Genomic DNA, 23,942 nt, shown 5'->3' with positions numbered 1-23,942 from the left:
ACTTGTGCAGTTGTAGCTGTTTTTCCTTTTCTCTTTTGTGTTCTTGCTTTCACTTGCTGTTGTACAAAGGCAGCGCCAATGATAGGTTTTAGATTGTAACTCAGGTAGACATGTATTATTATATATGGAAAATGCAGTCTGAACAGATGTTTTGGATGTTTTTTTGGTTTGTGAGTTGGTTTTTGACTCACTTGTGTAAACAAAGTGAGTCTATGTTTTAACCTGGTGTTCGGTTGTGTGTGTGTGTGTGTGTGTGTGTGTCTGTTTGTCTGTGGTAAATTTTAACATTGACATTTTCTCTGCAAATACTTTGTCAGTTGACACCAAATTAGGCATAAAAATAAGAAAAGTTCAGTTCTTTCCAGCCATCTTGTTTAAAACAATATTGCACCTCTGGGATGGGCACAAAAAAAGAAAGAAAAATGAAGCCTAATTATATGCAAACTGCATTTACTGTTATATTTATATTTTTTGTATTCTCTAAACTTGGCACTTTGATCTGATACTCTGACACAACAACAAGAGCAGTCATTATTATCATTTTTTGTTCAAACAGGAACTCCTTTTGCTAAGTGTGGAAGTTTTTTTAAATTTTGCCAACGTTTTGGTGCAGATAGTAAAAAAGGGAAATTACTCTGTAATTAATGCTAGGGGACTTAATTTGCCACAAGTGAGTCTTGAAGGCCTTGCCTCTCTTGTGTTTTGTGTGTGTGTGTGTACATTTTCACTTGTAATCACTTGTGCAGTTGTAGCTGTTTTTCCTTTTCTCTTTCTTGTTCTTGCTTTCACTTGCTGTTGTACAAAGGCAGTGCCAATGATAGGTTTTAGATTGTAACTCAGGTAGACATGTATTGTTATTTTTGGAAAATGCAGTCTGAAAAGATGTGTTGGATGGTTTTTTGGTTTGTGAGTTGGTTTTCGTTTGTGTGCGTGTGTACATTTTCACTTGCTGTTGTACAAAGGCAGCGCCAATGATAGGTTTTAGATTTTTAGTCGACTAGAATGGCATAGATAGAGATTGTGTGTTCTTCTTTTTCAGTGTACTCGTTGTTTGCTGCACTTGAGTATGTGGTGTGCGTATCGAATATAGCCTTCCACGGCACCCTCCACTGGGATTTTGGCCAGAGCTTTGTTCTAGGCCTGGCACACCAACGCCAGTTTTCTAAACAGGCCACTCAGTGATCTAGGTATCATCCCATTCTTGACTCCACCTGTGTTGTGCATGTGTGCTTCTAAAACCTGTCAAATGTAACATTCACTACACTAAAGGTTTGATTGAGTTCAGTCTTTTTTTTTCTTTAAACTTTTTTTTAATTTTTTTTTTATAATAATCTTTATTTTTATCCTTGTTTCTTAGTGCTTGATTTTTCCAGACATTTCTGCACCCCCCCAACCCCCCATGGGCTGAAAGAGTTTGCTGTGTGTATTACGTATGTTTGATTTATCCCTCTGGTATGTTCCTGGCCTGTTTCCTGCCTTACTGTTTGGGAAGGTGCAAAGGGGAGAGAGAGTGAGTGTGTGTGTGTACGAGAGAGCATGTATGTTAGAGAGAGGGAGAGAGAAAGAGGGAGGAGGAAGAGGGGGAGGAAAGAGGAAGAGAGAGAGAGAGAGAGAGAGTCAGTGTGTCTGTGTGTGTAAGAGAGAGCATGTATGTTACAGAGAGAGAGAGAGAGAGAGAGAGTGAAAGAGAGCATGTGTGTTGGAGACAGAGAGAGAGAGAGAGAGAGAACCCACTGTTGATGACCAGTTGTGGTTTGAGTGTGTGCTGGGACGCAAAGAAGTTTAGTGCAGGCTCTGGCACGCTTTTCACGATTCCACCCTGCTGTGTTGTGTGTGTATTTTTGTTTTTGTTTTTAGTTGTTTTTTTTGCCAGGAGAAATTGCACGCATAGTATTGCACTAGTGAATGTGGAAGAAGTCATTTTTGTTTGAACCGTCCCCTGACTGCTGTGTGTTTGCGACGGAGGGCATGTGCCATCATAATCTGCTTGCTTTGAAAAAAAAGATTTTTTTCAGAAAGACGTTATTTAGTTAACATGTGGTTGCGTGTTGCTTGGCAGAAGCATGCTTGTTTTGCTGCAGTGATAATGGCATGACTGAGGGATGGATGGGGTGTGTGTGAATTGTCTGTGTTCTTTTTGTTTGCAGTGAAAAGCTACCTCATCACCGCTACTTGACTGATCTTTCTTCCTCTTCTCTTTGGTTGTTTTTTGTTGTTGTTGTTGTTGTTGTTGTTGTTGGATTTAGAGAAGAGAAAGTAAGTATGAAGCAGGGTACTTATTTCAGAGACTTCCAGCAGCACGGCTTATTACGGTACATTAAGACTGCCATATACTGTTGTGTACAGGATTGGTGTGAAAAGTTGTCAGTGACCCTGTTGACACACATCTCGGGTGACACTGGGGATATATTATTACAGTGTACAGAAGGAAACCTTACATTGTAAAGAAGGAGACATCATTACATTATACAGGAGGAGACATTGTATTGTTCATAAGACATCATTACATTGTACAGAAGACATCATTACATTGTAGAGGAGACATCATTACATTGTACAGAAGGAGGCATGATTACATTGTACAGAAGGAGACATTACAGTGTACAGGAGACATCATTACGTTGTACAGAAGACATTACATTGTGCAGAAAGAGACATCATTACATTGTACAGAAGACATTACATTGGACAGAAGGAGACATCATTACATTGTACAGAAGGAGACATCATTACATTGTACAGAAGGAGACATCATTACATTGTACAGAAGACATCATTGCATTGTACAGAATGAGACATCATTACATTGTACAGAAGGAGACATCATTACATTGTACAGAAGACATCGTTACATTGTACAGAAGGAGACATCATTACATTGTACAGAATGAGACATCGTTACATTGTACAGAAGGAGACATCATTACATTGTACAGAAGACATCGTTACATTGTACAGAAGGAGACATCATTACATTGTACAGAATGAGACATCATTACATTGTACAGAAGACATCGTTACATTGTACAGAAGGAGACATCATTACATTGTACAGAATGAGACATCATTACATTGTACAGAAGACATCATTGCATTGTACAGAATGAGACATCATTGCATTGTACAGAATGAGACATCATTACATTGTACAGAAGACATCGTTACATTGTACAGAAGACAAGTTGTCCTCGTAAAGATGGTTAGTTGATTGTCCATGGTATTACAGTAGTCCTCCTAAAGATTGTTTTAATTACACATACTTAACCGTGACCCAACTAGTGCAGACTCCGGCAGGGGTCTGACATTCCTGTCCTGTGCAAACTACTATCGCCTATGCGGAGAAAACGAAACTACGGCCGATAACTTCCCGGAAGTAGGTAACCTCCCCTTTGTCCTGCTGGCTAGTGCCCTCTTTTTCCGGCAGCCATTATGACTTCTGTTCCTGTGCTCTTCATACGGCTAAGTTTTTTTTCGTATTTTCTGTCTGTCGATTCTCTGGTGTTCTTGTTTTTTGTCAAATTTTGTCTTCAGCCAGGTCACATAATTATATGGTTCGATTGTTTTAGCGGACCCAAAAACTGCCCACTGGGCAGGAGACAATCACCCTAAGCCCATCTCTTCCACTCCTCTCTAGTAGCAGAAGGCCTGGGTCATAATTGTTTTCCTCTACACTTGGGAGAAAGGCATATTGACGAGGACGGATGCGTCTCACAAAGCACGACGAACCGTCCATTAGCCACAGGGGCGTACCTTTCTGCCCACTCATACCAGCATGGCAGATGCCGCATTCAAGCACATCAGTTCGCCCCATCACCTTGCTTGAAGAGAGATCCAGCATCGACGTCTCAAACAATTGGCATTTGAAGGCACTTTCTGCACTTGGTCTTCCCTGCCCTATCCTTTCAGCCTCAACACACAACCACTGCTGTGGTTACAGATGGGCATTCCTTCTCAAGCACTGTCTTTCCAATGAGACACTTAGGCAGGCTATCCCATCATGGAGCCCCAGCCTTCAGTCTAGGGCCTGTCAGAGGATGACTTTGTTGTCACTTTGGAAGCAAGCACCATGTCTTTCAGACACACGGTTGCACCACAAGACCCCGTCAACTCCTTCCGCCTTCCTTACATTTCAACATAACCTGCGTGGTGGACACCTTCATCCCTCAAGCACACAGCAGCTGTTTCCTGATTTACTCATGCTGATTGGTGTCCTCCTAGGAACAATATACGATAATCAGTCATGTATGACAGTCACCATCAGAACACCAGAGGAGGCAACTGCTGTCCCGACTATTCGGGCTGGAATTCGATTATACAATTTATAGTAGAGAGTGTTTTGCCCAAGTTGCATCCCCAGTCCCGCGATCAAGAGGGCCTTAGGACTCATCATTGGGACGGATCCCAAAGACTAGTTAGGCCCAAGGCTACAGCACTAAGTCCCAGTGCAATTTGACTTCTAGTCTGAGACACATAGTCATTCATGAAAGACTAAGCTGCAAATGATTTCCTTTTGCAATTAAGAAACCACTGATAATACAGCTCTCACTTTGCTGTTGGCCATACTGAAAACGTATGTCAGATCAGTGCTTTGATGTAAATGACCAGTACAACACATGAGTCACTTACCTCCCTGCCCCCGCCCAGCTCCATCCCAGACTCAGTGCACACCACACACAGCCAGAAGCCTGTCATGGATCCAGTCCCCTTTCTCACTACGGAAACTTCAGCAAAAATTTTCCCCATGGAAACCATCTTCTGTTAGGAATTCCACCACAGAATGAGACTCAGTGACCTGCGGGCACATGAAGTGCACTTCCACAGCATGATCCAACCTAGCCATTGACTGCCAACAACTTTCTGCAGGTTGCTCCAACATGCCACACTCAGGTAGAGAAGCCACCAAGCCTTCCGTATGCCCCTTCGTGATGGTACCCACCTGGGCAATTACACAGCCCTGTCCCAGAGACACCAGGGACATCAAGTCTTTTGTTGGCAAATGTCTGCCATTCTATGCATAGGCAACATACCAGTACTGTCATTTTTTTGGCAATGACAAAAAAGTGGTGGGGGGAGCGCCCATCGCTTGCATGGAGGAGCTCTACAGATCTGGCTGTCACGCCTTAGGCAAGCTCAACATGGTGGCCTACCTCTGTCTTGTGCCACAGTTTCCTTCAAACACATATATCACTTCCACTATCGGCCTACAACCGATGTGGAATCATCAGATCAAACCACATGTGCACCTCCTTGCATTGACGCTCAACCGCGCTCAAGTGAGACAACCCTATAGGGTATGTGTTTCCTTCCCTTCCTTTGATTCGAAGGGCTCTCAGTAAAGTGTGGATTCAATACACCGACCCGATTTTCTTTGCGCTACATTTATCAGCACAGCTGTGGTCCACAGACCTCTCCCACAATACAGCTGAGGACCTCTGTCTTCTTTGCCCGCACCAATATCCTTAGGTGACACAGTACACTCAACTTCGTCGAATTCTACTTGAGGGACGTCTATCGCTTTAGGGATGATGGCTCAAGAGGCATTGCCTCTGCTGTGTCAAGACATCATGGATGCTGCCTACTGGAAAAACCCTGCCACCTTCATCGACTTCTACCTGAGAGACGTCGCACGCCTGCGGGATAATGGCTCAAGAGGCATCGCTTCTGTGGTAGTTGCACAACAGGCCATCACAGCACACAGACAGTAGAGCAGGCGAGCCCTCCACCTTGTCGCGCTGTTCTGCACTAGTTGGGTCACGGTTAAGTATGTGTAATTAAAAGGAAATTTTCTATCTAAAATTATGTTTAAATAACATACTTACCGTGACCCAAATTTAAGACCCTCCCGTCCTCCCCGCTTCCTGTTCTCCCTGCTCGCTGCGCTGGTGATGGCATATTGCCATCAGAAGAGGGCGCTAGCCAGCGGGACAAAGGGGAGGTTACCTACTTCCGGGAAGTTATCGGCCGTAGTTTCGTTTTCTCCGCATAGGCGGATAGTAGTTTGCACACGACAGGAATGTCAGACCCCTGCCGGAGTCTGCACTAGTTGGGTCACGGTAAGTATGTTATTTAAACGTAATTTTAGAAATAAAATTTCCTTTGTTGATTGTTCATGGTATTACAGTAGTCCTCCTAAAGATGGTTTGTTGATTGTTCATGGTATTACAGTAGTCCTAAAGATGGTTTGTTGATTGTTCATGGTATTACAGTAGTCCTAAAGATGTTTGGTTTACTGTTAGAATACTGGACAGCAGCTAATGTTTTCAACCTCCCAGTGAATGTATTGTTGATGTCAGTGAATTAGTATGAACAATTTTATGTACTTTTGCTTTGGAATGTGTGTGTGTCAGTGTCTGTGTGTCAGTGTCTGTGTGGTTACATCCTTTAATCTTCCATTAGTCATGTCCAGCGTTTTTCACCCTAGCAAAGAAAATGGTTGGTCTCTGACAAAAACCGCAGTTGACCTAATTAAAAGCCATCCAATTGGTCGGTTTTTCTAATTTGTTTCATCCCCTTTCTGTTGCAGAGGTTCCCCTCTGTTTTATTTAATCCAAAGTAGTGTTTCGTTTTGGGTGATAGCGTCAGATTTACTTGTAGAGCAAAGTTCCCATTATTCTAATTAGTGGAACTGTTCGACCCTAACATGTAATATGTCGTCTTGATTACATTACGAAACCTTAATTTGATGAGAAAGAGTGAGAGACAGTGTGAGTGTGTGTGTGTGTATGTGTGTGTGTGTGTGTGTGTGAGTGAGTGGGCAGGGGAATGAGGTAGGGGAATTATAATTGGCATTTGTGTGCATGCATGGATGTATGTAGAGAGAGGGTGGGGGAGAAACGTATGTGAGTATGTGGGTACGTTAGAATAATTTTTGGAGATAATGATATTAATGAAATTTGGTACCTTGATTTGTTAAATATGTTTGTTTGTGGGTTTTTTTTTTTTTTTGTTTTTAAATCATGCCTTCCTCAAATCAGAATTTCCTTGTGTTGCTCAGTTAATATTTTATTCAAATGGTTGCGAAAATGTCAGTACAACAAACCGTTAATCTGACAATAAATGGTTTCAGTCAGTCAGTGTGGTTGAAAGGGAGTGAAATGGTTGGAAAGGAAGTAACTTGTATCCAAACAAATGGCTGCATTTTACTTTTTTGGTTTGTAGTTGGTGTTTCTTTCTATATTTTTTTTCTTTTTTTTTTTCAGTTGTCATTTATATATGTGTTTCTGTATGGACATTATAGCATGCTATGATTCAGCATGAATTCATGGAGTATTTATTTTATAATTCATTTTATAGGATGCGCTTTGTGTCTCATAGTCAGTGATTAGATGCTTTGCTTGTCTGTGTATCTGAATGAATGTTAGAACATCGTGTGAAAAGAATTATTATTTATTTTTGTTAATCATATTTAGATTTAACCCTTCCACTGCTGACACATTTTGCTATGCTGTATGCTGATATTTTTTCCAGAATTTATTTTTTTTTTATTTTATATAAACGTAGATCTATATTTATATCAACATGCTGTATTCCTGCTGTCAGTTATCTAAAAAAATAATCCTTATGCAATGCATCTTACCCACAAGAGACAGACAGACAGACACACACACACACACACACACACACACACACACACACACACAATTAATCTTAAAATGCTTCCACCGATCTGTTCACAACAGAGACAGACAGAGAGAGGGGGATAGAACCAACACAGAGAGAGAGACTGGGAGGGATGAGAGAGAGAGAGAGAGAGAGAGAGAGAAGGCAAGGCAAGGCAAGGCAAGGCAAGGCAAGGCAAGATTATTCCAAGGATAACAGATAAGCACTGGTGTGCTTTTTTTCATCCAGTCCCTGCCCTGAGACAGACAGGGGGACAGGGAGAAGGGGTGTAGACAGAGGGAGACAGACAGACACAGAGGGAGAGGCAGAGAGATTGAGAGATAAGAGAGGGACTGAGACAGAGAGGTAGCAAGAGAGAGAAGAGCGAGAGGAGAGACAGAGTGAGAGAGAGGAGGGAGAGGAGAGGTCACAGCACACCTCCCTCTTTCACACACGGTCACACGTCACACGGTCACACCCCCATGCACACCACCCCCATCCACTGAGATCAAGGGAGTGAATCCTCTTTTCTGCAGTGTTGGTCGAAACAAAAAGAGCGAGGTATTTGAATGTATTGTGTGCATCAACATACACGTATACAGGTTACACCAGCGCTGTCAAGATTTGACTGTGACCTTCTCTAAAAGTATTTTGGGACTTTTTAAGTGTGTGTGTGTGTGTGTGTGTGTGTGTGTGTGCGTACATGTGTGTGTGTGTGTGTGTGTGTGTGTGTGTGTGCGTACATGTGTGTGTGTGTGTGTGTGTATGTGCCTGTAAGTGTGTGTGTGTGTGTGTGTGTGTGTGTTAAATTTAAAGTTAAATTCAAAGTAAACATTTTATGGTGCAGCAACTGCTGTTGTTTTATCAGACCAAGAGATCTTTAAAGAAAGGCAAAAAGAGATCGGAAAAAAACAACAGCAACAAAACAAACAAAAATCAAAAACACACAAAAAAATAGTTTGACAATGAAATACACTGTGCACATATCTATCAAACACACATGCTTCCATACACATACATCACACACACACACACACACACACACACACACACATATTCCGTCATGTAAGTACAATGCCAGTGCTTGCATATACAAACCATTTCATGGATATTAAATGAAGCAGAAGACAAATACACTTGTTATTTGGTAGCATCACTGTTCATTTAGAAGATTATGAGAAGATTGTTAAGAATTTTCTTAAAATGTTGGGGTTTTTTTTGGTTTTTTTCTTTCTTTCTTTTTTTCCGTGATACTTTTTGAAGTTAGTGGAAGATTAGTCCTTAAATTTCTGCGAAAACACAGGAAACTGGATTTATAAAGTTATTTTTGCTCTAGGTATGTATTACATTATGGTTGTGTCTGTGGTCATTGATTTAAAAAATGTCTCATATTGTATGAATGTGTGTGTATGTGCATGTGAGCCTCTCAGATAAAGGCATGTTTTGATGCATGGATGCATGTTTCACTAACAGGCTCAGTGCCTCACTCAGTACGGCCAGTCCTCTCTTCTCATATACACAGACCCCTCGGATGTCCAGTGGGTGTCTGAATGACCCAGCCTTTAGCTTCCGTCGTCAGAATTGTGGTATTCTTTGTCAACATTCACCTCTTCAGTATAAGAGCCTTCCGCTTGCAATATTTTGATGATGGCAATTGGGGTGAAACGCTGTTAACGTTGTCCCTTTCGCCGTTCGTATGAAGAGAGTTAAGATTTGATCAGCCAATGGCTTACACAAGGGAGATGATTTTAGTGAGGGCCTTTTGATCCTGCCTGCTTTTATTTGCATTGTTAGATAGAAAAGAACAGGAGCAATGCAAAGAAACAAACGGCCATAGGAACAGTCAGACACACTTCAGTCACAGGAGTAGGCATTTATATTGTCATTGTTAAGCTATTTGTATTTGTATTCCTTTTTATCACAACAGATTTCTCTGTGTGAAATTCAGGCTGCTCTCCCCAGGGAGAGCGCGTCGCTACACTACAGCGCCACCCATTTTTTTGGTATTTTTTCCTGCGTGCAGTTTTATTTGTTTTTCCTGTCGAAGTGGATTTTTCTACAGAATTTTGCCAGGAACAACCCTTTTGTTGTTGTGGGTTCTTTTACGTGCACTAAGTGCATGCTGCACACGGGATCTCAGTTTATCGTTTCATCCGAATGACTAGCGTCCAGACCACCACTCAAGGTCTAATGGAGGGGGAGAAAATATCGGCGGCTGAGCCATGATTTGAACCAGCGCCCTCAGATTCTCTCGCTTCCTAGGCGGACGCGTTACCTCTAGGCCATCACTCCACTAGTAAGGTATATGAGCAGGAGGCTGGATGTATTCATGTCAGTATGAACAGTGTAAACACACATGCATGCACTCACACATTCACATGCAAGCAAGCATACCAAGCTTTTAAATTTTTTAAATTATTTTTTACTCTCAATAAAGATCATCGTGACTTTTTTTTTTTTTTTTTTTAACATGACAAATCTTTCAACAAACAGTTTCATCAAACTATTGATGCCAGATACTGGATTAATGCTGTTTTGCATGTTTGGTGCTGGTTTACTTGATGAGTGCTGTTTTACTTAATTTGTGTTTTTACTTCATTTATGGTGCTTCACTGAATTACTGTTGTCTTTTTTCATTTATGGTGATTTGCTTGATCACTGCTGTTTTACTTCATTCATGGTGATTCACTGACTTATTGCTGTTTTACTTCATTCATGGTGATTCACTGACTTATTGCTGTTTTACTTCATTCATGGTGATTCACTGACTTACTGCTGTTTTACTTCATTCATGGTGATTCACTGACTTACTGCTGTTTTACTTCATTCATGGTGATTCACTGACTTACTGCTGTTTTACTTCATTCATGGTGATTCACTGACTTATTGCTGTTTTACTTCATTCATGGTGGTTCACTGACTTATTGCTGTTTTACTTCATTCATGGTGATTCACTGACTTATTGCTGTTTTACTTCATTCATGGTGATTCACTGACTTATTGCTGTTTTACTGAGTAAGTGTTGTTTAACTGAAGTACTTTTATACTTCTGCTTACTTGGTAAGTGCTGTTAAGATAAGAATAACTTTATAATCTCGGGTTAGATAGATTTGGTCAGGTGCTTTATCGCAACATAAGCAAGTAATTGTAAAAACTTACATATATGATGAAGACACAAATATAAAAGCATTGCATACTTCATTTCGCACATTCACTCCACACATTGCAAATGATATAGCTTAACCTCTTTTGTGCCAGGCATTAATTTGGTTTGTGCTGCCTGTTTGCCTGGTAGTTTTTGCTTGTGGAGGGTAATGATTTACAAAAAAAAATTCTTGCGCTCAGACTAGTGCAAAAAAGTATACACAACCCATACTTTTCTGAGAGGAAAATGAACAAAGTATGTATAACCAATACTGACAGTTTAAAGCTTCTTTAACACACTGGTTAGCAACTAGTTAACTACAAAAGTGAGATAAACACATTTGATATACTTTCTAAGTCTATGTTATAGATTGTTAAAGGCAGCTGAAATGAATCCAGAAAACAGTGCATGGCAACTAAAAACTAAATGTGTCACTGTACACAATCTTGAATTATACAATCCAAAAGTTCTGGAGTTCTGCACAATATCAGCCCAACGTTCTGAACTCCTCCACAACGTCAGACCTTCTTCTTCTTCTTCTGTGTTCACTCGTATGCACACGAGTGGGCTTTTACGTGTATGACCATTTTTACCCCGCCATATAGGCAACCATACTCTGTTTTCGGGGGTGTGCATGCTGGGTATGTTCTTGTTTCCATAACCCACCGAACGCTGACATGGATTACAGGATCTTTAACGTGCGTATTTGATCTTCTGCTTGCATATACACACGAAGGGGGTTCAGGCACTAGCAGGTCTGCACATATGTTGACCTGGGAGTTCGTAAAAATCTCCACCCTTTACCCACCAGGCGCCGTCACCGTGATTCGAACCCAGGACCCTCAGATTGACAGTCCAACGCTTTAACCACTCGGCTATTGCGCCCGTCTCAACGTCACACCATCATTCTGCTGTTTCAAGCCACTGGGCAAGGTTTTGCTTTGTCATCCAGCATTTTCAAAACAAATTGAGAGGGCACTGACAAAAACCTCCAGTAATTACCATACAGAGCATGACTGCTGTTGCTTCTTATGGATAATGAACGTAGACAGTTCAAGCTTCCTGACTGTTGGGACACATCTATTTTAGAATAGAACAGGATAAATACTGAAGAGATGTGGATGCATATGAACGTCCCAGGGCAAATAGCCCTTTATTTTTGCAGCCGTATATATATGTTCTGGTGCACTGAAGAGGTTGAGAAAGAAAGAAAAAAAAAATCAACAAACGTATTTTAGGTATATGAATATACTATATATTACACATTCATTAAAGGCCAAGTAATCACACACACACACACTCACACACACACACTCACACACACACACACACACACACACATATATATATATATATATATATATATATGTCTGTATCTATGTATATCTATTTATATACTTTTTAAAAGCAAATCAATGATTGCTGTAAGCATTTTTGCACACCCATTCTCACAGCTCTCACACGCACGCACTCGGTATTACACACACACACACTTGGACATACATACACACACTCGAACGAAAGCATACGCACACTCAGACTCACATACACACACTATTAAGATTTTAGGTGATGAATGGATAAAAGTATAAAAGTCTTCTGGGCTCTCGATTTGAGTTTTGCAGTCCAGTAATGTCGACCAGATGACATAAGTAATAATACTTTGCTAAAACATGGCTTTCATCATTTACTATTTGCCTGGCCTTTAGTATCTTTTGTATCTCATACAACTTTTGCTAACTGACTTGCCTTAGTTCCACAACTTGATTCAACACCTAAACTTCCATACCAGCACATGAATGACATGAGCACAGACTCAGTTTGACAGCGATAACACCAGTATTTCTTAATTTCTGTAAACCAAAAATTCTGGATTGGAATTTCTTGTGCAATTGTCAGCATTCATGAAAAACATGGTTATTGTCTAAAAATTGTTAAATAGTTCTCAAGTATTCGTAATCACTGACTCTTTCAACAGTTTCACCATCAGTCACAAGGTTTGGTACAATAAGTGGGTATTTTTGAACATCTATTAATATTTCTTTCGTTTTGAAAACATTAAGATCCAAATGAATCTCTGTACGCCAGGAAGTTCTCAGAACACCAGGAAGCGTTCAGTTAGTGCTGTTTTACTGAACTAGAGCTGTTTAAATACCTCAAAAATGGTGCTTAACTGACTTCACCCTGCGTCTTGTTGCAGTGTACACAGCCTTTGCGCTGTTTGAATACCTGACGGTGTTGGCCAACATAGGGTTCCACAGCCTGATCATTGTGGACTTCCACCGCACCCACACCCTCATGATGGACTGTGGGGGCGGGAAGGCCCAGTCCTTGCAGACTGGACCCAAGTCAGGCGCCTGCTGGTCTTCACACGGAGCCAGCTACAATGTGAGACGTGTATTCAGCTTTGTGGGGATGTTTTGTAGACGTTGGAAGTGTTTGGGGTGTTGTGGGGTTGTTAGGTAGTGTACAGGTTTATGATCTGTGTGTGTGTGTGTGTGTGTGTGTGTGTGTGTGTGTGTGGTTGATGATCTCTCTGTATGTCATATTTTGCACAAGAGGCAAAGCTTTATTCTCAGGTTTGACATAATTATGATATAACTGTATTCATTTGTTTGTGTTATAATTTTTTTTTTTTTTTGTGCGTGGTAATGATTTCAGTGTATTTGTTCATTTGCTTCATTCTACAATGTATTGCTCAGATATTTGTTATTCCAGTATAGATGAATGTATCATTCTCTTCAGAAAAAGAAAAAGAATTGGACAGTTGTGATATTTTCTATTAAGCTGCTTTTTGACTAGAACATATTATCTACCGCACACCTGCACATGCACTGATCGTGCCTTTTCCCTCAAAACTGTTCAGCTGCAGATGAAATCATTACTATGTTCAACATATAAATAGTTGCACATGCTTGCGTACACATGCATGCATGCACAAAACAGTTCATAATGTATACGTTAGTAGAGTGACCAAGGTGAGTTTTAGTTTAATTTTTCGCCAGTAGCAACCACACACACACACACACACACACACACACACACACACGCATGCACGCTCTCTCTCTCTCTCTCTCTCTCTCTCTCTCTCTCTCTCTCTCTCTCTCTCCCTCTTGCTAAAATGTGACAGCATGCTTAAAACTAGGAACAGGAATTTATATCTTTTATATATTGAAAATTTGAAACAATTTTGTAGGTAATATAGATGAGTAATGCCCTCTGTACTGGCTGTCAGTTGTGAAAATAACTGAATGAAAATCTGTAGGTTTAGGAAATTCCACTTTCTTGCATGCATGGCTTGTTTCATGTTTTCGTTTTTCCTTAATAGGCATTCTACATTGTTCTTTTTGTTTCTAGGGGCCGGAGGCCTATGGAATAAAATTTTGTTCTTGTTCTTGTTCTCGCTCCCTCTCTCTCTTTCTCTCATACTCTCTGTCTCTCTCGCTCGCTCACTCTCTCGAACATGCACAAATGCATTGTTAGTTGCCCATCACTGAGTCACGATAAAATAAGTGCAATTAAAGCTGTGATGAAATGGCAAAGTACCAAATGGCAACAGAAATATAAATATCTTTCAGATGTTGGTTTATGTTGTGAATCAGTGTATGGAATTTAGGATTTCAGGTTGTTCTGTACAATGATTTGATGTTAACTTCAACCCTGAATCAGCAGGATCTTGCCATGTGTGTGCGCGTTTGTGAATGCATGTGTTCAGGTGTGTGTGTGTGTGTGTGTGTGTGTGTGTGTGTGTGTGTGTGTGTGTGTGTGTGTTGTGTGTGAGAAAGAGAGAGAGGGAGAGGGAGAGAGGCAGACAAAGCATTATTCTCAGGTTTATGTACACAACTTGTTCTTTTTGTGAGTGTCACATTTTTATGTGTGTGGTTGCCATATGTTGCAGAAGTGATATGACACACTAACTGTATTTACAGTGAATCCTACAGATCTATAGTGTAACAGTGTGTGTGTGTGTGTGGGGGGGGGGGGTATCTACATATCCATCTCTCTCTCTCTCTCTCTCTCTCTCTCTCTCTATCTGTCTATATGATAGTTGTGTCTGACTATGACCATCAGAACACCTAAGGAGGCAACTGCTGCAGTCCCAACTATCTGGGCTAGAATTTGATATAGTGGAGAGTGTCCTGACAAAGTTTCATCCCCACTCTCTCAGCCAAGAGGGTTTTAGGACTGTCAGCGTTGGGATGGCTCCCAAAGGCCAGCTAGCCCCCAAAGCTGCAGCACTAAAAGCCAGTGTATTCTTGCCTCCTGGTTTGAGTGTCATGCTCCTTCACAAAAGACCAGAACAGTTTATATACATACTTGGTGTAGTGTAATGTGCTATGTCCAGGAAACTGAAATGGGCAACAGATGGGGTGTGTGTGTGTGTGTGTGTGTGTGTGTGTGTGTTGATTTGTGTTTACACATGACGCATGTTAAGAATGCATGTGCAAATGTATGTATGGGAGATATGGTAAGAGAGAAGTTGTGTGCAGATGTATGTATGCAAGATATACTTATTGGTAAGAGAGAAGTTAGGAGGAAGTAAGGCGGGAAATTTTGTGTGTTGTAATTTTGACAGAAGGGAGGGGGAAGACTGAAACAGAAAGTTTTGTGTGCGGTGTGTGTATGTGCTTGCGTACATGAAAGGGAGGGGGGGAGGAGAGAGAGGGGGAGGCAGTGAGTGGCACTGACTGAGTGAGGAAGCGAGTTGAAACAGATGATGACAAAAAAAAAACTGCATTGTTTAGAAATTGGGACACTTGCCGCTCTTTAGTCACCTGTGGATCTGTGTGTTAATTCCCCTTTGTTCTTGGTGTTTTTGCAGGACTGTTCAAAGGGAAGTATAGGGGATAAACATCAAGATTGACAATGTATTGTGTGTTTATATTACTGTGTGTTTGTTGGCATTATTGCACAAACAGAAAGACAGGGAACAAACTTTAAGATTAAAAGTCTATTTTCTTTTACTGTGCATGATGGCATCATTTTACAGAGGGAAAGATGGAGAATAAGCATTCACATTAACAGTTAATTTTTTTTTCCTGTATTTTGTTGGCATTATTTTACAAAGGGTAAAATAAAGATTCAACATCGGGATTAACAGCTTATTTCATGTGTGTGTTTGTTAGCATTGTTTTACAAAGGGAAAAATAAAGATTTAAAATCTGGATTAACAGTTAATTTCCTTTGTGCGTTAGCATTATTTTACAAAGGGAAGTATAGGGAGAGAAAATTTGATTATTATTATTACCTTATTTCTGTATGTTCTTGTTTAATGTTAAGGGGAAACGTGTTTTCAAGAAAGCAATCTTTTTTCCTCGTTTTTTTTTTTTTTTTTTTTTTTTTTTAATGCATGTGTTCCTCCTTTCACAGATGCATTTACTTTAGTAATGATATATATGATACAATAGTACTGATAGTACTCTGTTCTGTCAGATTTGATTGATTTTCATTGTGTATAATTTCAGTCTTGTTCTCTCTGCCCCTGGCTTGTATCTCTCTCCTTTTTATTTTGGTTCTTCCTCTTCCACTTCTTGTTCATCTTCTTTCTTTTTTTCTCTTTGAAGGGAGGGAGGGATGGGGGCGACAGAGATGTTGATAATTCCTAACACAGGGGAAATAAGGAGTGAATATCTCAGTTTGGTTCTTTCAATTTGCATGTTTTTGCACTTACTAGATTATAGACAAATGGATAGACTGTCTGGTGTGTTGGTATTCTTCTAGTAAAGGAATGATTAGGAATGGAATGATCTTGATTAATTCGTTTGTTGTTGTTTACCTTGAGCTTTTACATTGAAGTTGACTGTTCGCGTTTCCCCCCCCTTTTTTTTTTTCTGTTTCTGGGAAGGGGGTCTTGAATTTGATTTATCCATGTGTAAAATGTATTTAGAAAACTTTGCTGACTAAACCCGTCTGTAGCTTAGTCTTGTTCTTTTTGCATGGGAATTGTAGGGAGTGGGCATCTCACTTTTTAACATGCAACAGATTCATTGGCTAGACAGTCACCTCCCTTCCCCTTATACCCAAAACAAAACAATAACCCCCCAAAGCCAACAAGAGTGAAAGAAGGGAAGCAAGAGACAAGATGGCCGATGTAATACTGAAAACTTTTTTTTTTTCAATATTTTTTATTTAGGCAAAGGTTTACAGATGCATAATTTATATCTTTTGTGCATTAGAAAGTATAGGGTAAGTATACAATTAAGTTCTAGGTACTGACAAGTCCACAACAGCAACACAATATATGTTCAATGGCAAAATTCCAAGGTAGCATTGTATAGCTTAATCTTGTATTAAACAGTTATAAAGTGCCCATTTTTCCGCAAACTTGTTATATTCCATAGTTATGTTAAAGGCATAATTGTCTAATTCATATGCCTGTTTGAGGTCTTTTTTTTTGAACATTTGTAGTGTTGGTTTTACTTTGTTGATTCTACATTTGTATACATAAAATTTAGCTATAAATAAAATATATGAGAAACATTCATCAGTTTTCATTTTGGTATGTCCAAAAAGCACCAGTATTTCATTCAGGTTAAGTCTGTCACAATGTAGACACTTTTCTTTTAAATATCTCACAAACTCCTTCCAAAAATGTTGTACATGGTTACATTCCCATAGATAATGTAGAATTGTATCTCATTCTTCCTTACAAAAATTACACATATTATCTGGGAGTATTTCCATCTTCATCAAGAACGAATTTGTCACAAGAATAAGATAATTAATTTTCATCTGGAACCATTTTAACCTTATCTCGTGGATTTTTTTGTTTTGAAAAGAAAAAAAAAGTTTTTCCAGTCAAGCTCGTTTTCAAAAATCAAGTTCCAATTTTTACAGGCATTTGGTTTTTCTGGTTTTTCAATTATTATTTTGTAGAAACATTTCATTCCTCTTGGGGCCTTTATCAGTGCAGTGTATGCTTTATTAAAGCTGATTCCATTGTGATCATTGTTTTCAAATGTTATGTTCTTTTCTCTTAAATTTTTTTTTAACTGAATTAACAACCAAATTATTCTAATATTGGGACTCGATTTTCAATTTTATCTTGGATTTCTTAAATATTGAAAAAAGTTCCATTCCCATTCACAGTGTCTTTCACATAATAAATATCTTTTCTGACCCAATCATCAAAATACAAGACTTTACCATCAATCTTAAATTTGTTATTAAAAAACAAAGGTTCCATCAAAATATCGTGCTTAACAAGTACATCAGTTTTGTCATAAAATTCTGAGTAGCTATGAAACACATCTTTCCAAAAGGGGTTTATAAAACGTCCTCCAACTGTAAGAACTATTGGGCCATACTCTTGTAACATTTCAACTTCTGGACATTCTTTTGATAATGTAGTTTTCCATTTTGGACGATATGACATATTGTAGCATTTTTTCAGTCATGTGAGTTTTAAAGATTTTATGAATGATAGAATATGCAGAATATTTATACCCCCGTTTTGTACACTGTCCACTGCCACTGATCTTTTAACTTTGTCCTTTTTTTTTTTTTATCCCATACAAAATTAAAACACATTTTTTGCAATTCTTGAATACTGTGGTGAGTTGAACTGTAAGGGATGCTTAGACAAGAACTTGACACTCCCAGGATCGTTAAAATCCTCAAATAAGCCGCATCAGAAGAAGTCGTGGCTTATAGACCGAACTTTATGGTATTTATCGTATCTACATATTCTTCATCTTTTAGAAGTGATGAGTTGAATTTCCAAAAATTCCTTGATCTAGTATCTTTTCTAAACTCAAACTTTATTGAAATAAAAGAGTGACCGCTCCTGTAATCAATCAAAATGTCTACATCTTTTACATTAGCTAATGAATTTTCGGAAATTAAGAACAAGTCTAATCTCGCTTGCTGCAGTGTGGTACTGAACTTAATTGAATGTATCAGTGAAGACAAAAATGTAGTGAAGTGGTTTTTACTGATTATTAAGACTATCAAGAGTTGTACTGATTAATAAGACTGTCAGAGTATTGTTTCTAGTTCTCTGATGGATGTTTGCCCTGATATATATATATATATATATATATATATATATATATATATATATATATATATATATATATATTTGTGTGTGTGTGTGTGTGTGTTGGGGGGGGGGAGGAGGGGGGGTAATATTTGTCATTCAGGCTGTCATCTGTTTCTACTCCTTAGCTGAACTAATGGGTGATGCCTATTGCATTGTTGTTTCCAAGTCTAGAAGATTGATAGTTGACCTAACGTAAAGGAGCTGTTCAATAATGCTAGCATTCTTTCCAGATTTTTGAAAGAAAAAACAAAACAGTTAAAAAAAAAAACGAAAAAAAAAAATTTGATTTCCAGTGATTATAATGTCATATCTTGTTGTCTTTCTATAATGGGCTGGGCTTGTTTTCTTCTGTTACGTTCTTTTTAATGTGTATTCTTTCCCTGTCTCTCAAGTATGACGTTTAAACTGTGTATCCATCTGATGTGTGCATTTCTGTGGTCTTGTCTTTTTGTTTCTGTTTCTTTTCTTCTTTCAGTCGCTCCTTGCTTTGAAATTCTTCTTTCTTCTCTTCCATTCTTCCTTCCTTCCATATCTAAAGAAAAACAACTACACCTTTTTCAATATATGTTAGTGTATCAAGGAATCTTTTCTGCTTGTGTACAAAATGTGAATTTTTCCTTTTGATTTCGCTTAGGAGGAATCCAAATATGAAGTTAAATACTGTGCCAGTTTTGCGTAATATCGCTTAGAAATATACACACATAAAAAAAAAAAAAATCATTATTTATTCTGTCATCGTAGATACATTTAGAAGAAATAATGCAGTTGAAGGGATGCTGTTGCAGAATGGATCAGGCCTTTGACTTGTGATTCAGTGTTGACCAGTGGCCAGGGTCCCAGGCCCTATTCCTGCATGATGCTGTGTTCTGGGAAGGCGCGTAAATCATGGTGTGGTGTTCTGGGAAGGCGCTTTACTCATGGTGTGGTGTTCTGGGAAGGCGCTTTACTCATGGTGCTGTGTTCTGGGAAGGCGCTTTACTCATGGTGTTGTGTTCTGGGAAGGTGTGTAAATCATGGTGTGGTGTTCTGGGAAGGCGCTTTACTCATGGTGTTGTGTTCTGGGAAGACGCCTTACTCCCATTTTCTTCACGCCACCCAGGTGTGGAAGAGAACGGGATTTCAGTTGGGGAAGGTGAAAAGCTGCAGAAGGGGAGAGGACTGGGCCCCCATCTTCCTATGTTGAGCCCCAAACACTATGCCGACAGATTCACTGCCCATGGAGGCACTGCCCCAATGGCCATAAAAGGCTACTACAGGACTTTCATCTGTTTTTTTTATTTTATTTATTATTTTTTTTATTTTATCTTTTTAACCACTTCTGCATTAAAACCCAATAAATGCCGCAGGAAAAACAGTAGAAAGTGGTGCTTCAAGTCATATAACAATATCCGAAGCAGAAAGCCTAAAACTGAGAAAGTGGTCTGGAGATATACCATTCCCGGTAAACTCGGTGAAATTTTAGCCTTCCAGAGTTATTTCCCTTCTTCTGGTGATGTCATAAGTGGATGTCACTGTGCATGAACATGATATGTTCTATGGCACTCAAGGGTTGAATGAAGCTGAAAAGTTGTTGGCATATGAAGTGAAACTGCCTTTTGGGTGTAGAAGTGGGAAAGATGCTATACTTTAATATATGTCTATCTATCTATTTTTTTTTCTTTAAATAAAAAAAAAAAATCTCAATAATCATTTGATTTAAAACAGAAAAGAACCATCCTTTTCTAGATGAATGTACATGGGTAACGGAGTGTGGTAAAGGTTAAAGGTTCCTTTGTCTTTTACTGCCGTGGGGGACAGTGGATTCATATTCACCATGTCTGGGGCTCTTTTACTGCCATGGGGGGCAGTGAATTCATATTCACCATGTCTAGGGCTCTTTTACTGCCGTGGGGGGCAGTGAATTCATATTCACCATGTCTGGGGAACAGTGAATTCATATTCACCATGTCTGGGGCTCTTTTACTGCCGTGGGGGACAGTGGATTCATATTCACCATGTCTGGGTACAGTGAATTCATATTCACCATGTCTGGGGAGCAGTGGATTCATATTCACCATGTCTGGGGAACAGTGAATTCATATTCACCATGTCTGGGGCTCTGTTACTGCCATGGGGACAGTGAATTCATATTCACCATGTCTGGCGCTCTTTTGTTTTGCTGCCATGGGGGACCGTGGATTCATGTTCACCATGTCAGAGCCTCAGCTTGGTAAAGTGGGGCCCAACCCTCTCCTGCCACCACTTTAACCTTCCCCAATCAAAGTCAGGTAGCCATTCACACCTGGGGGAGTGAGGAAAACCAAAGTGAAATGCTTTTTCCCAAGGACGCAACGCCGTACTGAAATGGGGGGCCTCAAACCCTGATCACTGGTGAACACTGAAGCAGAAGTCCAGCGCCTTGACGTAATCTGGCATCCCCCACTGAACATTTATCCTTGTCAGACACAATATATACCAAACTGGACAACATGAAAATGGTAGGATTATGATATTATAATGTCATTCCATTGTCTGTCATTGCTATTTTTGACTCACTTGTGTAAACAAAGTGTCTATGTTTTAACCCGGTGTTCGGTTGTCTCTGTGTGTGTGTGTGTGTGTGTGTGTGTGTCTCTGTGGTAAACTTTAACATTGACATTTTCTCTGCAAATACCAAATTATGCATAAAAATAGGAAAAATTCAGTTCTTTCCAGTCATCTTGTTAAAAGCAATATTGCACCTCTGGGATGGGCACAAAAAAATAAAAAAATGAAGCCTAATTATATGCAAACTGCATTTACTGTTATATTTATATTTTTTGTGTTCTCAAGGCCTGACTAAGCGCGTTGGGTTACGCTGCTGGTCAGGCATCTGCTTGGCAGATGTGGTGTAGCATATATGGATTTGTCCGAATACAGTGACCCCTCCTTGAGCTACTGAAACTGAAACTGTATTCTCTAAACTTGACACTTTGATCTGATATTCTGACCCAGCAACAAGAGCAGTCATTATTATCAATTTTTGTTCAAACAGGAACTTCTTTTGCTAAGCATGGAAGTTTTATTTATTTTGCAAACGTTTTGGTGCAGATAGTAAAAAAGGGAAATTACTCTGTAATTAATGCTAGGGGACTTAATTCATCACAAGTGAGTCTTGAAGGCCTTGCCTCTCTTGTTATCCATGGTTTGTGGCCAAGTCATCACCTGATCAGTTAACTGCCCGCTGTGTAAACAGACAACTAAATTTAACAAAGGAACAGTGGAGAGGGAATTGTAAACTCACAACTAAATTTAACAGAGGAAAGTGGAGATGGAATGTCTTTTGTAGTCTCTCTGTGGTTTTGGGGGAAGATAGGTCAATCAATTGAGCTGATATGTGACAAGTTAATCATGTAACCTGAATCAGCTAATGAAGGGACGATCCTGTCTTTGTACCTGGTCTTTGTTTCTGTGAAGTTCAGCGGCATGTTGCACAGGACAGCTGTTGTTGACCAGCACTTTCTCTCATGTTTCTGCATATTGTGCCATAATGTGAATGACTATGTAGTGTGGGTGTGTAGTGCTGATCAGTTGAGTGTGTGTGTGTAGTGTGATCGATACGTGTGTGGGTGCATTGTGTTGATGTTTGGACATGTTGTACCTGTGCTGATGTTGTTCACTGCCGTTGGGTCACCTTGCAGACTTGGGTTTGAAGAATGCAGGCCGTGGTTCACCTTGACACTGTGTGTTGCTGCACACTGTTTTTCTCTCTTGTCTGCCTCTGTCTCCTGCAGTCTCCGTGTGTGTCTGTGTGTGTCTTCTCTCTCTTATTCTTTCCTTCTCCCTCTCCCCCTCAGTCTCTCTTTCTATTTGTGAGTCTGTCTCTCTCTGTCTCTTGCTCTTTTTCTCTTCTCCCTCATTCATATGAGCTGTTTTTTGTCTGTCACCCTGTATGGGTCACTCACTCATGCCTTTCATGTTCACGTTCACTTTCCATCGTTGTGTCGTATTGGACATTTTTGTTGTTGTTCACGTGTCACCACCCCTCCCCTCTCTCTGTTCTTCAACACCTGTCGACATTATCGTTTTACAAAGTTTGAGTCTTTGCAGGAAAATGTAATATCTGGCAGGCGAGTGCATGACCTCTCTCTGTTCTTCAACACCTGTGGTTTTACTCAACATTTGCAGGAAAATGTAGTATGAGACAAGAGAGTGCGCATGACCTCTCTCTGTTCTTCAACACCTGTGGTTTTACTCAACATTTGCAGGAAAATGTAGTATCAGACAGGAGAGTGCGCATGACCTCTCTCTGTTCTTCAACACCTGTGGTTTTACTCAACATTTGCAGGAAAATGTAGTATCAGACAGGAGAGTGCGCATGACCTCTCTCTGTTCTTCAACACCTGTGGTTTTACTCAACATTTGCAGGAAAATGTAGTATGAGACAAGAGAGTGCATAACCTGTATCATGACTTTTAGAAACTGTGTACACTGCTAGAAAGAGCAGATGTTGCCATGACAGACTTAAAGGAAGTGTCTGTCTGATCTGATATTCTTCTTTTCTTTTTCTTCTTCTTCCGTAACTCTGTGAACAGTCACTGGGTTACTGCGCAGAACTGTTCACCAGATCCCCCCAGGTCTGTTGGTTGTGTGTCAAAAGCTGGTCTTTGCAAGTGGTTTTCCTGTCCATTCTGCAGTGTTGTCAGTTCTTTTTTTTTGTTTTTTTTTTGTTTTTTGGTTTTTTGACTCACTTGTGTAAACAAAGTGAGTCTATGTTTCAGCCCGGTCATTATTATCATTTTTTGTTCAAACAGGAACTTCTTTTGCTAAGCATGGAAGTTTTATTTATTTTGCAAATGTTTTGGTGCAGATAGTAAAAAAGGGAAATTACTCTGTAATTAATGCTAAGGGACTTAAATTTGCTTTAAACTGATCTTTCTCATCTTAAACATTACATTTTGAAATTATACTCAATACATAAAAAGCTTGGATTTTTTTTTTTTTTTTTTTTTGAAATGTATCACAAGTGTCTTGAAGGCCTTGCCTCTCTTGTTTATTTTGTCTTCCCCTTCATCCCCCTCCCATAACACTTCGTTGGAGGATTGTTTTATCAATTTATCTGATAGAGACCATTAAACTGACACGAACAGGCCTGTCAATATAACATTTCTTGACATCTACCATTCATTTATGGGCAAT

The 23,942-nt window shown here is 39.7% G+C and overlaps 1 protein-coding gene across 2 annotated transcripts in view; it reads left to right on the top strand.

The window, feature by feature from the left end:
• LOC143284307 (acyltransferase PGAP2-like) overlaps positions 1-16,245 on the top strand; it is a 28,830-nt gene extending 12,585 nt beyond the window's left edge. Inside the window, exons 5-7 of one of the 2 annotated variants that reach the window (XR_013055513.1) lie at positions 1,040-1,187; positions 12,945-13,132; positions 15,567-16,245. Coding sequence is in view for 1 of the 2 variants with exons in the window: in XM_076591009.1 (XP_076447124.1) it covers positions 1,040-1,182 (143 nt within the window). In the remaining variant the exon portion in view is untranslated. Of the gene's footprint in view, positions 1-1,039; positions 1,188-12,944; positions 13,852-15,566 lie in introns of those variants that run through there. The other variant, XM_076591009.1, reaches the window with a different exon arrangement.
• The last annotated feature ends 7,697 nt before the right edge of the window (positions 16,246-23,942 follow it).

The sequence above is a fragment of the Babylonia areolata genome, chromosome 7, assembly GCF_041734735.1.
Source record: "Babylonia areolata isolate BAREFJ2019XMU chromosome 7, ASM4173473v1, whole genome shotgun sequence".
NCBI classification, from domain to species: Eukaryota; Metazoa; Mollusca; class Gastropoda; order Neogastropoda; family Buccinidae; genus Babylonia; species Babylonia areolata.
This window is presented reverse-complemented; position numbering and strand designations above follow the sequence as displayed.